The sequence below is a fragment of the Prunus avium genome, chromosome 6 (genome assembly GCF_965620075.1).
Source record: "Prunus avium chromosome 6, drPruAviu1.hap1.1, whole genome shotgun sequence".
Lineage (NCBI taxonomy): Eukaryota > Viridiplantae > Streptophyta > Magnoliopsida > Rosales > Rosaceae > Prunus > Prunus avium.
This window is the reverse complement of record NC_142289.1, coordinates 25,852,195-25,867,185: the sequence shown is the minus strand read 5'-3', so window position 1 is coordinate 25,867,185 and position 14,991 is coordinate 25,852,195. Positions and strand designations below refer to the sequence as shown.

At 32.8% G+C, this 14,991-nt stretch overlaps 1 protein-coding gene across 2 annotated transcripts; it reads right to left on the bottom strand.

Annotated features, from left to right (window-relative positions):
- Positions 1-4,993: 4,993 nt before the first annotated feature.
- On the bottom strand, positions 4,994-10,823 carry YAB2 (Plant-specific transcription factor YABBY family protein). 2 transcript variants are annotated; one of them, XM_021973095.2, is made up of 6 exons: positions 10,349-10,823; positions 8,213-8,338; positions 7,928-8,057; positions 7,257-7,305; positions 7,091-7,166; positions 4,994-5,390 (listed from the first exon to the last, which is right to left on the bottom strand). In XM_021973095.2, the coding sequence occupies exons 1-6, from the start codon at positions 10,418-10,420 to the stop codon at positions 5,271-5,273; spliced, it is 573 nt and encodes a 190-aa protein (XP_021828787.1). In that variant the 5' UTR covers positions 10,421-10,823; the 3' UTR covers positions 4,994-5,270. The 2 variants fall into 2 exon arrangements, with proteins under 2 accessions (XP_021828787.1, XP_021828786.1); XM_021973094.2 differs by having other exon boundaries at positions 7,928-8,063; positions 10,349-10,811.
- Between the last annotated feature and the right edge of the window lie 4,168 nt (positions 10,824-14,991).

The following is a 14,991-nucleotide window of genomic DNA, read 5'->3' as shown; positions in this document are numbered from 1 at the left end:
GCAATGGGTCGTGTCGTGTCAGGATTTTAAATGGGTCAGAAATACTTCACCCGAACACGACCTGTTTATAATGAGTTGACATGACACGACCCGTGTAACCTGTTTAACAAATAATTTTTTCAATTGTTAATTTTTTATAATAAAAATAACAATTTTTGAACATTCCAAAATCACAACCATATTAAATACAACAAAAATCCAAAATTACAACCAAATTATACAACCAAGTTATATATGTTATAACTTATATATATATATATATATATGTGATTTTTTTTAATTAAATGGGTTAACAGGTATTGTAACGGGTTAGCAGGTTGACTTAAGACCCACCTGTTTAATAAACGGGTCAGAGCAGGTTGACCAAAAAATTACCCGAATTTTTATAATGCGGGTTTGTGTCGTGTTTTTTCTTTGCGAGTTTCGAATCATATAACGGGTCGTGTTATAAATTGCCACCCCTAACTTAGTAGTTGTTAGGTTGGGCTTGGGGTAAGTGGTCGGGGTTGGGGGAAGATAGTTTTTATTTTTCACTTTTCATACTTTTTTTTTACTTTAATATTTTAATATACTTTCTTATTATTCAGTCCATTTTTATTTGTTTTATTAATACTAGCCTCTCTGCACGCGCTTCCGCTCCTGCAAGAGGCTTTTTTTTTAAAATAAATAAATAAATTTATTTTAGGATTAAAAAAGATAATGGATAGTTATGCTCCATAAAAATAGGATCCATTATCTGATTTTTCTTTTAATTTTAATTTTTTAAATATGAAAAGTGTGAATTTACCATATTATCCTCATTTAATTAATAATTTTAATTCTTAATGTTTGTATTAACTAAGGGCATTTTCTGGTATTTTGAATGTTTCACCATTCTCTGCCTTTTGCTTTATATATATAGATTTTATGCCACTTAAGATAAGAAAAGTAGGCTTCACCATGTTATCACTTAATGAATTTTTTTAACAACTAGATCAACGACAAGAATCACATTACAATAGTTTTACAAGCTGGTTACGAAAATATTTTTTTATTTAATACAAACAATAATCTAAACTATAAAAGGAAAGAGAGTCTCTCTCTCTCCATAACCCAACCCCTTATTGAGATAGATATAAATTCTTGATCTTGGGTTTCAATGTTGACGTGGGCAGGCTCAGATTCACTAGCTGAAAATTGGGTTTTATCTTCTTATTTCACTATTTAGAAGCAACAATTGTTGCCATTTATGCAATTACCATATTTAAGGCACTTCATTAAGAGCATCCACAAGGGTAAGGTGTATATGGAGGTGTATGTCAAATATACATATTTGGTTGCCGGAATGTACTGCAATGGGAAGGTGTATACGGTTGTAAATGTACATCACAGCCGTGAGATGGGGAAAAAGATGCAAATGCACATATAATTTTACACCTAGCCAAGTGGGTCCCGTAACAGAAAAGCCAAGAGAGAGGAGAGAGGAAAGCTACCTAAAAGATGAGGAAGTTATTAAAATGGTGGGCCCAAGGCGTGGCTGAGATTTATTAAAATGGGAAAGTTAATAAAATGATGTAAATGTACAAAGTTCTTCTCCAACAACTCTCTAATGTATGGCCAAATTTCATTCAAATTGAAATATGAAACTAACAATTACACTGATCAACGGTGAAGAATAAATTCATATCAAAGCTGACGATTTAGATTAATTTTATTTACATTATATTGAATGAAATTATATCTTATCAAAATTTTAAATTTACGTCGATTTGTTTAGAAAAGATAATTAAACCTAACACACACAAAATTAACACAAAAAAATTAGCCTAATTTTTTTTTAACACAAAGAACAAATTAATACAAGAAAATCGGATTTACATCTTTGAATTTGCATCCAACTCATTGGAGCAAAAATGACATTTGCATCCCCATGAGGTGTAAAGGAGATGTAAAAATGGGAGAGGGAGGGAGGGGGGAGCCGAGGCTTGCGGTTGTTCACCCGTTTTGAAAATTTAGGCCCAAACAGCGGTATGGGTAGGTTTTTCTATTAATATTATGTTACTATCCATGTGCCAATTGGTTTTCTTTTTTCTTTCTTATTTTATTTTTAAAATTAAGAAAAAGATAACAGGGGTAGTTATGTTCCAAAAAAGTAGGACTTATTATCTGATTTTGTTTTTATTAATTTTTTTAATATAAAAAAATGTGAATTTACCATATTATCCTCATTTAATTAATAATTTCAATTCTTAATGTTTGAATTAACCAAGGGCATTTTCTGGTATTTTGAATGTTTCACAATTCTCTGCCTTTTGCTTTATATATATAGATTTATTATTTTATATAAGTAATTTTAAATTTTTTTTAAGGGCCTCGTCATTCAGTTTATGGGGTTTGTCCAATAATATTTAGAAAGTATTTGGTAAATTTTCATAATATTGAAATTTAAATTGATAAAATTGAAACCACATAGCTTGCATTAAAAATGATCCCAAACCTTATTTCTCTTGAGAGATACACATAATTGTATTAAAAGTGTGTGGCAGGCGCACCTTCCTTTTCTCTCTCTAGGTGGTGTTTCCATTTCCAACGGCAGCGGTTTCCCTCTCTTCTTTTCCTTCTTCCCGACTTAGTCTCACGAGTGACATGACAAGTGTGATCCAGACATTTATTGTTTTCATAAAGCTACTAAAGTAAAGCAAAGCAAAATCACCTCCCCCTCTATCTTCTGGACAAGACCCACTCACACCCACACTCGCACACACGCATCATTCCAAAATACAACTACACGATTTGACGTTTCAGATTCTGTACTCTCAACCCCATCCCACAAGACAAAGCTAACCTATTCTCTCTCTCTCTCTCTCTTTCTCTCTCTGGGCATTAATATTCCAATATGGCATTTTACAGTGCCATTCTTGATGCTATAGCAACATAAGTGGGCATATTGCAGACGTTACAGTCCACAACACTGTGCTTAATTGGATTTCAATTATCCAATCAACCGTGGGTGATCTTCACACCCATCACCGTCGTGTGATTCCCTCAAAACCTAGCTAGGGCTAGCTAACGAACCACGTCAACATGACCACAGCAAATATTCTTATGGACCTTTGACTAATTAACACACATAATTAATTAAAGATGGGTACGTAAGTTGCTTAATTGAGAGAGAGCAAGTATAACAAGTAATTCATGGCTTCAGTTTAGTCAAGTAAATTATAATTAATAGACTTAAATATGCAAATTTCCGTATTAGTTGAAACCACCAGCAGGTTTAAAGGAATTAATTTTCCAAGAATATTCCACGCAATCTCATTGGTTGGTTGCGGCTTGATGAGTCTTTGCATGTTCTTCGTTCCACCACTCCTTAGAAATTCTAACTACTGAGTAATAATTATTCCAAATTTTCATGGACTATAACTTATAGCAAACTCAATGAGGAAGAGGATGCGCGACACACGACTCGAGGTATGATCAATTATTATTTTTGTGTGTAATTGATAATTTGATATTGTTTTTTGTTAAATTAATTGATATTGATTTTCCTTAAATTAATTGGTATTAATTTTCGTTAAATTAATTGATATTGATTTTCCTAAAATTAATTGATATTGATTTTCGTTAGATTAATTGATAATTTGATATTAATTTTCATATTAATTGATATACTATATATCCTTTTTTTTAAAAGTTTTTATCCTTTAAAAATTGCACATCCGCTGAAAAATTCATAAGACTATAAGCTTGAAACTGAAACATAAATAATAGGTCCCATACACTTTCTCTAAAAGTGTGAATGTATTTCGCAAAACTTCAATGTAGATTGCAAAGAAAACTAGAAAGGAATGCCAACAATGACTAAAACAACCCTAATTCTAAAGTGATTGATAATTTCCTCGAAATACCTTTAGGTATAAACGAATATCATATACCCTAATAATCATATATCCTATTTTACACATATAAAATTGATCAACAAAACCCTTTTCTCTTCCACACACTAAAAATTTAAAACTTTAAGTGTTTCATAGAAAACCCTTCATAATTTCCACAATACTCTCAATAATTAGGTTTTTGGGACTTATCACAAACATCTATGAGGTTCATCAAACTATTAGCTATAGTCCTTTTTATACTTTTGTTTTCTTGTGAGGCATCGTTACATCAATTTGTTCATGTCGTTGGATTCCATCGAAAAGTTTGTTAGTTTGTTGCCAGGCGTGGAGCTAGAATTGTAAAGTTGGGGGACCGAAGTAAAAAATACGAGTATATAAAACACATATGTATTCAATACTTAGATGTTTAGAGCTAAATATTTTTAATTTAGTCATGTCTAATTTGTTTTAAAGGAAATTTTAACTTAAATTATAAGTTGTTTATTACAAATTCTATATGTTATATATAATATAATATTGGAGAGATCAAAATCTAAGGGAGGAGGGCAACTCCAGGCCTAGGAGTGGCTCCGCCATTGTTTGCTGCCATGACATGCATGTTGAACCCATAAATTCAATGAAAAAATAATACTAAAAAAACTTAAAACCATAAACAAAAAAAGAAAAAACTAAGAAAAATTTCAAAACTATTTATAACAAATCTATATAATCATGGACAGAAAACTTTCAAAAATGCTATTATGATAATCTGAGCCCTCAGTAAGAGACAGGTGAAGCATGCACGAACGTCTGCATCATCTATCTTGTGAATATACACAAATGGCATCTCTCTCTCTCTCTCTCTCTCTCTCTCTCTCTCTCTCTCTCTCTCCCGTGTTGCATCAGTCATGACAGCTCGATATTCACTCATAAGCTGGTTGTAAAAATATATATACACACATATATATAATATATGCAGCCAAAAACTTTAATCTATGGTCCTCTGGGTGAATTCCCAGATGCATGGAATATCACAGTGGTTAATTATATATGTGGTCCTCCCACAGACACACACAGAGAGAGAGAGAGAGAGAGAGAGAGAGAGAGAGAGAGAGAGAGAGAGAGAGAGAGAGAGATTCTGCTTTGTAAACTGAACAAATACACATTTATCTGTTTACTTGAAAGATTAAATAAAGCCCAACATGAATGTAATGACAAGAATTCTTGATAGTTAGGGAAATCAATTGAACACATATATATAGCAATTTGAAAGGGTGAGGTTCTAAAGAGGTTCCCTAGCTATAGGGTTAGGAGACTTCATCAACCTCAATATTTCTTTGCATCACACACATATATATATATATAGAAAAGCCAGGGTGCTTCTTTCTCACGGGGGATATGTACCAGTTTGTTTTAGTAGAATCCGCTAGACTTTTGAGTTCCCTGATCTCCTCCTGCAAAAGTCTGATCCAGCTTTGGTTGCTTGCTGCCATCCAGCTTTAACCCAAAGTGAATGTGAGGAAAATGTGCCCACTGCAACACAAAACCTTTTCTCAGTTGATAGTTTCCATTTTAACTTTAATCAGTATTATTTCTCCAATATTGTGACAAATGTTTAAGGCTGATAAAGAGAACTGCATTGGTATATGCAACATTATAACTACCTTGACAGCAACACATGTAATAAACAACATTGTAAAAGACCAATCCGTATCAGGATATGATCATGTTAAAGGGAGAAAAATTCTATACAATGTGGTATGGAGCCATATGTCTGAAATGCTTAAGCTTGTTAGAACTATAAATCTCCATAGTTTTGAAACTGATATAGCAATTGATACAGTAGAGCATGCTTAAGTAATTGGACACTGTTTGCCTCCTTTCTGGAAGGAGACATTACTCCTTCCCTGAAAATCACAGTTTGACACATATATGCAAAGTCAATTCATCAAAAACACCAAAATTTAAATAAAACTTTATCCACGTATGTCAAACTACGATTAATAGGAAAGTACCAGAGGAATGAGACAAGTATTTTGGATGTGCTAATAAATTTCGCCCATATAAATAGTCACCATAAACTATAATAAAAAGAAATATTAACCACACTTTTTGCTCCATACCCCTCAACCCATCAAGTTCATCTGCATTCTTTAGTGACAAGCAACACAGAAAATCCAATCTGATTTCGTGTTTTTTTTATATGTTACTATCATGAATAAAGTTCAGCTATATATTCTCTTGTCCCCTTTACATCCATATCTCGATGTATGCCCTCAGTCTTGCAGAAAGAAAATATAGAAATCTAAGAATGAAACTATACATTTCTGCTATGGGAAACAAGATATTTCACAGACTTCAAATGGTAAAAGACCATGAATAAATTAATTTTCCTCAATAGTCTTGATTCTTCTTTTGGCCATTTAGGTTTCTATATATGGTTAATTACTCTCTTTTTTACCATCCATTGTTTACATGTTTCCTAAAATGAGAATGATTAAATGGAAGAGCTTCTGAGAACTCCCAGGATGAGTAATTTACTCCTTGTCCAATCCAATGTCACCAACTCTTTCACACGGCTTTATGAAACCTCATTTTGCACAAAAGCATGATACAAGCACTTCAAAAAATCATTCCTTATTTCCATGCCATGCATTTAGCCATCCAAATGATGAAGCAAAAAAATTCGTTTAGGTTTTGTTTTTGTTTTTGTTGTTTTAGTTAAAGATAATGGAAAAGTAAATGGGAGAAATGATAGCTAGAGAAAGGAGAGAGAATAGATGGAGAAGTGGGGAAGGAGGGATGGTGGACAGGACAGAGAAATGTAATGGATGTTACATAAAATGAAAAGCTAAAAGAAATTTTTAAATAGTTTTTGTTTTTCTCATGTTTTGTTTCATGCATTTGTCTTAATTCCTCCCCTCCAGTATTCTTTCTCCCTCGTTTTCTTCCATATATTTTCTCTTTATCTCTAAGTAAACAAATAAAAACTACAAAATAAAAATGAAAACCGAAATGATTACTAATAATGTTTCATCTTCTGACACTTTTTTGACTTGATAAACAAGAGTCATTACTTACTAATAATGTAAGGAGCAGCATCGATCAACTTGATGGTTCTATGTACCAAAAGAAGCTTGATAGTACTACTTTAATAACTACAAGACCTCCCAGATATGAAAAAGTTGAGAGACATGATGCCTTCTTTTCTTTGTTATCAATCCATGACTTACATTTTTTGCTGCAGTGCTAAAAGCTTCCCTATGGCTAATGTCAGGATTACCAGCTTTAATCCTTTGAATTTCTTCCCTGGAGAGAGAGAGAGAGAGCCATTAAAAATGAGATAATATGTCCATCTTAGCAACAGAATTTGTGATAAAAGTATTGTATTAAACTTACTTGATAAACCTGTTATATGCTGAAGGAACTCGTTGTCTCTTCTCGGGTGCTGAGACATTTATAAAAAAAATAAAAAAATAAAAAAATGGTTTAGATATATATATATATATCCAAAAACAAATAATTCTGCATGAAATGAAATGTAGGCTTCCAATGAAACTCCAATACAAACTCCAAGAAATAAAATAATCCAGATATATGTAGCTAAAAAATTGACCACATATTCCAATGGTGTACTATTGGGATTGAAAGCACAGAGGGTTCATTTAGAGGCAGACTAGATTCCTCACATAAAAAATGCAGCCTATATAATTGGTTATTTATTTATTTATTATTATAAATTATTATGGATCAAATTGTCAAAGTATTAATGGACATTGGTATCAATTAATTGATGGGTTCTGAAATCTGTTATGAAAGGTCACCATTCTTTATTAACATCAGAAGATTAGGTGGTTTTCCAAATGTGAAGAAACACTTTTCTTAGAGCTACATTTGGATATTAAATCAATCAAACCAGGAAGTTGGTTTTGCATTTAACATTTGGTATGAGAGACATTAAGTTTTTTGGGGGTAAAGGTGGGGTTGGAGTCTTTGGAAATCCATTTAAAGTGACTGAAATAGATATATGGTCAATTACATGAGAGAGAGAGAGAGAGAGAGAGACTCACGGCGGATGGGAGAGATTCTAGTTTGGTCATGAAGCTCTACAGACTCAAAGGGATGACCAAACTTGCTGCATTTGGAAGATGATGAAGACCCGCAGCTCTTATTTGAATCCTCAGAGCTCAGGAGATGCTTCTGTAGCTTTAATTTCACCAAAACAACTAATTATCCCATCAAATTAATTACAAATGAACTTAACATGATGAATTGTGCTTTGTTTTCTATTTTTGTTATGTTTTCCTTGTTTCCTTGGTAAGGGCTTAATCTAAAATGATTAATTAATTAATTACCTGGGGATCTTGAGGAGGAAGAGCATTCGACTGAAGGGAAGCTCCCATATTAACTGACAGCAGATTGGCACAATGCCCACATCTCACCGTCACCATGTTCTGTAAGCTGTTGCATGGAACACTCACCTGCAGGTGCACCCAATTACATAAATTAAAAGATAAACTAATTAATTAACACCCAATCACATTGAAGAACAAGTAGAAGGATGAAATTCGTAAATGCATCCAAACAAGTAGCTAGAAAAATTATATATATGTTATTTACAACAAAATGCGGTTATGATCAATGTAGAGAGAGAGAGAGAGAGAGAGAGAGAGAGAGAGAGAGAGATCGAAACCGCAGCTTAACAGAGACCATCTCTCAAAACTCTCAGACCTCACATGGGTAAAAACTATAGGGACTAGTCTTCATTTAATAAATTAAAGACTATCATCTCCCCCCCCCTCTCTCTCTCTCTCTCTCTCTCTCTCTCTCTCTCTCTCTCTCTCTCTCTCTCTCTCTCTCACTCAATCACTCACACACTGGAAACAAAGAAACACACGCACACAAGAGTCAATTAAGGCACTATTTCTTTTTTCCCTTTCGGTGCCCCTCCTGGCTTTTCTGCCTGACACATCCCCAAGGAAGATGATAAAAGATAGAAAGAAAAGTATATATAGGTATAAATACATATATACATACATGTAGCTTCAATCAACCAGAGAGAGAGAGAGAGAGAGAGAGAGACAGAGAGACAGAGAGAGAGAGAGGACGAAAGTGACATGACAGGAACGGAAACCATTAAAGTCCATGACAAGCATTAACCACTCACTCATCACTTTCAAACATCGCAAAGATAGCCCATGAATAAAGAAGACAAAGCTTGCTGGTATCTGAATCATCATCATCAAATACACTAATTTAATTACTGTTCACTCTGCACTGTGCAGTGTTTAACATCTCCATTTTCTATATATCAACAGCGAACAAATAAAGAAAAAAGGAAAAAAACAAAAGAAAGCATTCAAAAGGGTTATCAGAGGCATCTTATGATGAAAGAAAGTAGAAAGAAGAAAGAAAAGAAAAGCAAAATTTGCTGCTATGGCTTCAAGATTTTCATTGGCAGAAGATCTCTCTCTCTCTCTCTCTCTCTCTCTCTCTCTCTCTCTCTCTATATATATATATATATATATATATATATATATGTATATATTCACAAGTTCAAGTCAAGAGAAAAAGAAAAGGCACATTTTGTACTAGATTGATATTCAAAACATGAAATATGTAACCACTGGATCGATCATATTTATTTATCCACAGAGAGAGAGAGAGAGAGAGAGAGAGAGAGAGAGAGAGAGAGAGAGAGAGAGAGAGAGCAATGAAGGTATGACAAGATCGAACGATAAAAGAAAATGAATCAGTACTGCCATGGCTTGGCTTTATCCCTACCATTTAATTTATGTATATATATAGGAATCAGCATAAAGTTGTGCGGAGCTTGGGATCACAAAAACTGTCTCAACCTGTGCCTGCCTGGAATTAATTGGAAATATAACCCTAGCTGTTGCCCTAGTAGTTTTCATGGCAATGAAATAATCTGCAGTGGGAAACCTTTTAGGAGATTTGCTTGCTATCTTTAGCTGGAAGGAAGCAATCATCCGTCCCTTGTGAGATCAAATAAGTCATTCATGGGGTCGATTGGAATTCTACTATTCTTGACGTACATAAAATTGAATTTTCTTATTATTTCCATGTACTGTGGCTTGCAGGCCAAAACCCAGATACAATTCCTCATAAAATATAAGGTACAAGACAGATTGTTGGGTCAATTCCATGTGAAATCAGAATAAGTTGCAGTTCATGGCCTCAATTCAAGTACTTTAAGCAGAAAAAAAGGGGGCATTTTATGTATTGAGGGTCACAATTCTAGCTCTATATTCACAAAAACCCAATTGATTCTTTTTCTTCTACACTTGGAAAGTAAGTTATTTTTGGATCCATGAAGGGTCATCATGCATAAAATTCATTCATCTAAATTTATGAAAGCCCGGATGTTGGTCAATTCAGCTGTGGAAACTTGAAAGACATCACAAAGAAACCTTATAATGACATTTAGAGAGAGAGAGAGAGAGAGAGAGAGAGAGAGAGAGGGGTACCGCTAAAATGGTGTTGCAGAAGTTGCAGTGAACATAACAAACACGTTCGGATGCCATCAAATCCATTGACATAATATTTCAAAGCTTAAATTGTAATATATAGCCGGATCAGGAAGTATTCCTTGAGGAAAAGGCTATGCGTGAATAAAGAAAAAGGAGATATAATTAATTCTGATAATAACAAAAACAAATTATAGAAAGAAATGAACACGAAGACAAAAGAAGATAGAAAAAAAAGCTTTTTATGAGAGAGAAAGAAGAGAGAGAGAGAGAGGATGGGACTAGACTGGTCGGAGAGTGAAGTGGGAAGAGATGTAAAATGTAACTTAAGTAGTGGTTTTTGTAATATGAACATATAAAAGGTGGTTTTATGGGAAAGGTTGTTTGTGGATTTAGAGAGAGAGAGAGAGAGAGAGAGAGAGAGGTGGGGAAGAGAGAGAAAGAGAGGTGGTGGGGTTGTGTGTGTTATGATTGAGAGAATGAGTGGGTCGGAGTGACCCATCTCTCTTAACCCTCTTGGCTTTCTGTAGCGGACGAGGGGGGCGCGATTGAGATATTTATGCTTGGGAATGTTTAGAGAAGAGAGAGAAAATAATAAACCAACTAAAAAAGTAAAAATAAAAAGCTATTATTATTATTATTATTGTCAAGTGTCCAAGCTGTAGTCAATGAATTAAGATGCTTTTGCTCATTACTCATAATTGGTCACTTGTCCTTATTGGGATTCTTGTTTTCAAATTTTCCTTTTTTTCTAATCTCCATGCAAGTTCAATATTTGTATATTACTTTGTTTTATTTTGGTTGATTTGTCCATAAGGAACTTAGTGTGATAAGACGTTCACGTATAACTAGGCTTTATGAGTTGACAATGGAGCTTTCGTAGGTTTTATTTGGTTGATTTATCCATAAGGAACCTAATCAAATTGTTTCTTATAAAGAAAACAAAATATTTTATTGCTTAAGATTGCCTCTATAATTCTATATATATTATCTAAACCCACTTCTTCTAAGATACAAAGAAAAAGCTAATTCTTCACTCATTCTTTAAGTGAAATAAAGGGTTAATCGTTTTATTAGTTCCTGAATTTAGACACGATTTGTATTTGAGTACCTCAATTTCCAAAATAGTTCCCGTGGTCATTCAACTTCATTTTGTTAAGACAAATGGTCCTGTCGTCAATTTTGTTAACTTTTCTGTTAAATACAAGGGTAAAATAGCATTTTTATAATTTTTTTTACATTTTAAATTAATTAAAATATAAATAAAATATTTAAAAAAAAAAAAAAAAAAGAGATGGACTTCCATGTGGACAAAAAAGTAATAAAAAATTAATATTTTTCAAATATTAATAAATAAAAAAGTTAAATTATATCAAACAAATAAATTTAAATTGTTAATTGAAAACAAAAAAATCTCTCACCTTCTCTCTTTCCTTCCCAGCCAACCCGACCATGACCTTACCCATCCTTTCCCAGACCCTCTCCATCTTCGCCTCCATCGCTTTCCCACCTCTCCTTCAACCAGGACCACGCTTGCTTGGCCGTTCTGCCCCCAAATTTTTTGAAGCATGTGGTGCTCAATTGGGATTTTCTCACTTTTTCTTTAGTTCAAGAAAAAATCTTGATGAGGACTCAAACAACATCGTGGATCAGGTGTTTGGTAAGAAATTGCTTTGAATTCGATTTGGATTCTTCTCGTTGTTTCGCTCGACCTAGTTCTGCTTGCGTTTTGATTTGGACGAAAACCTCATCGATTTTGTTCTGCTTGTGTTTTGATTTGGACCATAACCCACTCAAACTCAAATCGATTTCAAAACCAGATGAGAATTTGATAAAAATTATGGATCATTAAATATATACTCTTGATAAAAAATAAAAAAAAAGGTTGGACTAAAAGGGGAAATGGAGGTGACCCAGATGAGAATTCGACTTGAATTTTCGTTTTTTATGCAAAATGGGATATGGGATTTCTAGAGTTGGCTCCCTCAACGGCCGCACTCCTCGTGCAGTGTTTTTTCTGGGTTTTTTGTTTTTGGTTTTTGGGTATTCATGGTGAAGGGAGGGAGGAGGAGGTGGCGGACATGGGTCTGCAAGTTTTCCCCTCCAATTCGTCTTCATCTTCTGCATTGGCACTGGATTCTTTTGGGCGGTGGCTGCAGATTTAGCCCAGAGAAAGATCATGGGTTCTGTTCTTTCAATTCTTGTTTTTTTTTTGGTAACTGTTCTTTCAATTCTTAAAACATCATAATTGTGATTGAAATTGTTATCCAGTATTGGAGTTCTTTTAGTATAAGTTTTGATTTGATTTAAATGCAAGATGAATTATGCATACAGATAAGAACTCAAGATTATGAAAAATTGGTCTTTGATACAATGACAGATTTTGATTTGGCATGGGGTCGGGGACGATGGGATTTTTTCGGGGGAGGGGCGGCGGCCGCGGACGATGATTGATTTTTTTAATTTTTTGTGTTGGTTTTTTTATTTAAAGATACAATTTTTTATTCATTTTTTTGGTTTTAATATAAAAATACCATTTTACCCCTGCATTTAACGGAAAAAGTTAACAAAATTGACGGCAGGACCATTAGTTCTAACGAAAATGAAATTGAAGGACCGCGGGTACCATTTTGGAAATTGAGGTACTCAAATGCAAATCGGATCTAAATTCAGGGACTAATAAAACCATTAACCCTAAAATAAAATAGTTACAATCTATCCAAAATATGAAATTATTTATAAAAACAATTTAAGTAAAAAATTTAATAGTTCCCAAACAACTTTCACTTAAGAAATAGAACCTCGCCAACGAAGTCTAGTCCAGTGAAAAAGGACCTTGATTCATAGACTAAAGGTCTCAAGTTCGACCCCCCATAACACCTTGGTAGTTGTAGAAAACCCCTCTCCCCTCATATCGCTTGTATCAAGAAAAAATAATAATAATAAAACCACGCATTCGTAGTTACTACACATTATAGTTACTTGAAATACTAACTAGTGTTAAGGTTTTAGCACAAAGCACGCCGTAAAATATCATTCACGATGCACAAAGCACGTCGTAAAGTATCATTCACGACATAAGGCTGCAAGCAGTAAAAGCCATTGTAGTAAATAATGTTTCCTCAATAGCGACATGTTTTTCCAGTCGCAAATAATCCCACAAAAAACACGTTGTAAACCTTATTACAACGTGCATGTAACGTCGTTATAATTACTTTAAATGGCTTGCATAGTGAGCCATAATTCAGTACAAGCAATTACGACATGCACTAGTCATCGTAAATGAAGACTATCAATTAGCAATTACAGCTTATTGTGCACGACGTGATTGGCTTCTTTTTTTCTTTTTTTTTTCTTCTTTTTTTGTAATAATAAATCTCATGTTGATTTTATCATTCATTCAATATGTGTTACCTGTTAAAACTCAAAATTTACAAAACTAATGTCATCTAACCCAGTATTAAAGAATATAGTAAATTGAGCTTAAACCCATAAAATTCATTTTAAATAACCTACAACCCTTTCTTTTAGTTTTCTATTTAAAATACCCAAAAAATTCAAATAATACCTGATGACTAGGATCCAACTAAGCAAGTTACCTAATATAACTTAAAATCTGATTTATTGTATTTTTCGGATTCCAAAACTATCCCTATTTATGACTTAATGTGTTATGGGGGGTGTAACTAATGACACACGTTGAATTTGGAAAGATTACCAAATGGTTGTAATGGATGTAGGAATTAATTTAGAAACTTATTTGAAATTAAATATTAAATTCAACATTAACGTATTAGTAATCTATTTTTGAATTAATGTTGTTTTTTATGAATTACTACTAGTGATCTATTTAACTTATTAGTAATTTACATTCAATATTAAATTTAGGAATTAATGTTGTTTTCCTTTTATGAATTATACGACTAGTAATCTATTTTATTATACTTTTATGAATAATAGTGTAAATTTTAATTATGTTGAAAAATAATTTGATAATCTATTTATTATTTGTTTTGTGAAAAATATTTTTTTTAAATGAACCTATTTTTTCTCTAAATATTGTACCTATTTTTTTCTCTAATAATGTAACTAGTATAATGAACCTATTTTTTTCTCTAAATTTTGTATCTATTTTTTTTTCTCTAAATAATGTACCTATTTTTTTTTTCTCTAATAATGTATACCTAGTAAAACAATTTACCTAATATAATGAATTTATTTTTTTCTTCTAAATAAGGTACCTATTTTTAATTTATAAAAAATGTGCATAAATTTCAATTATACATTGCACCTATTTTCTATAAATTATTGTGTACCTATTTTTAATTTTTGAAAAATGTACTGAAATTTCAATTACAAAGTAACTGACCTCTTTTTTTTTTTTTTTGGTAAATAATATACCTATATATATATATTTTTTTTTTCATATGTACATTATTGGATATGTAATTTACATATATATATTTTTGGTTTGTAATTTTAGGGGGTGATATGTTAGAGGGTATAGCAACCAAAAGAAATGGGATGATTGATATGCTATTAATAGGGAGTTTTAATTACAATTATGACTGGTAATGAAATGCATGGAATAAATTATAAATTAAATATGAAGTTTGATGGCAATGATGTAAAAACATAGGAAT

Bases quoted from the DNA above. Each gene is read 5' to 3' on its own strand.
- YAB2 (XM_021973094.2), bottom strand. From the start codon at position 10,420: ATGTCAATGGATTTGATGGCATCCGAACGTGTTTGTTATGTTCACTGC. The intron at 8,339-10,348 runs GTACCCCTCTCT...GTGCACCTGCAG, and splicing joins TCTGCAACACCATTTTAGCG to GTGAGTGTTCCATGCAACAG. The intron at 7,306-7,927 runs GTGAGTCTCTCT...TAAATGTCTCAG, and splicing joins TAGAATCTCTCCCATCCGCC to CACCCGAGAAGAGACAACGA.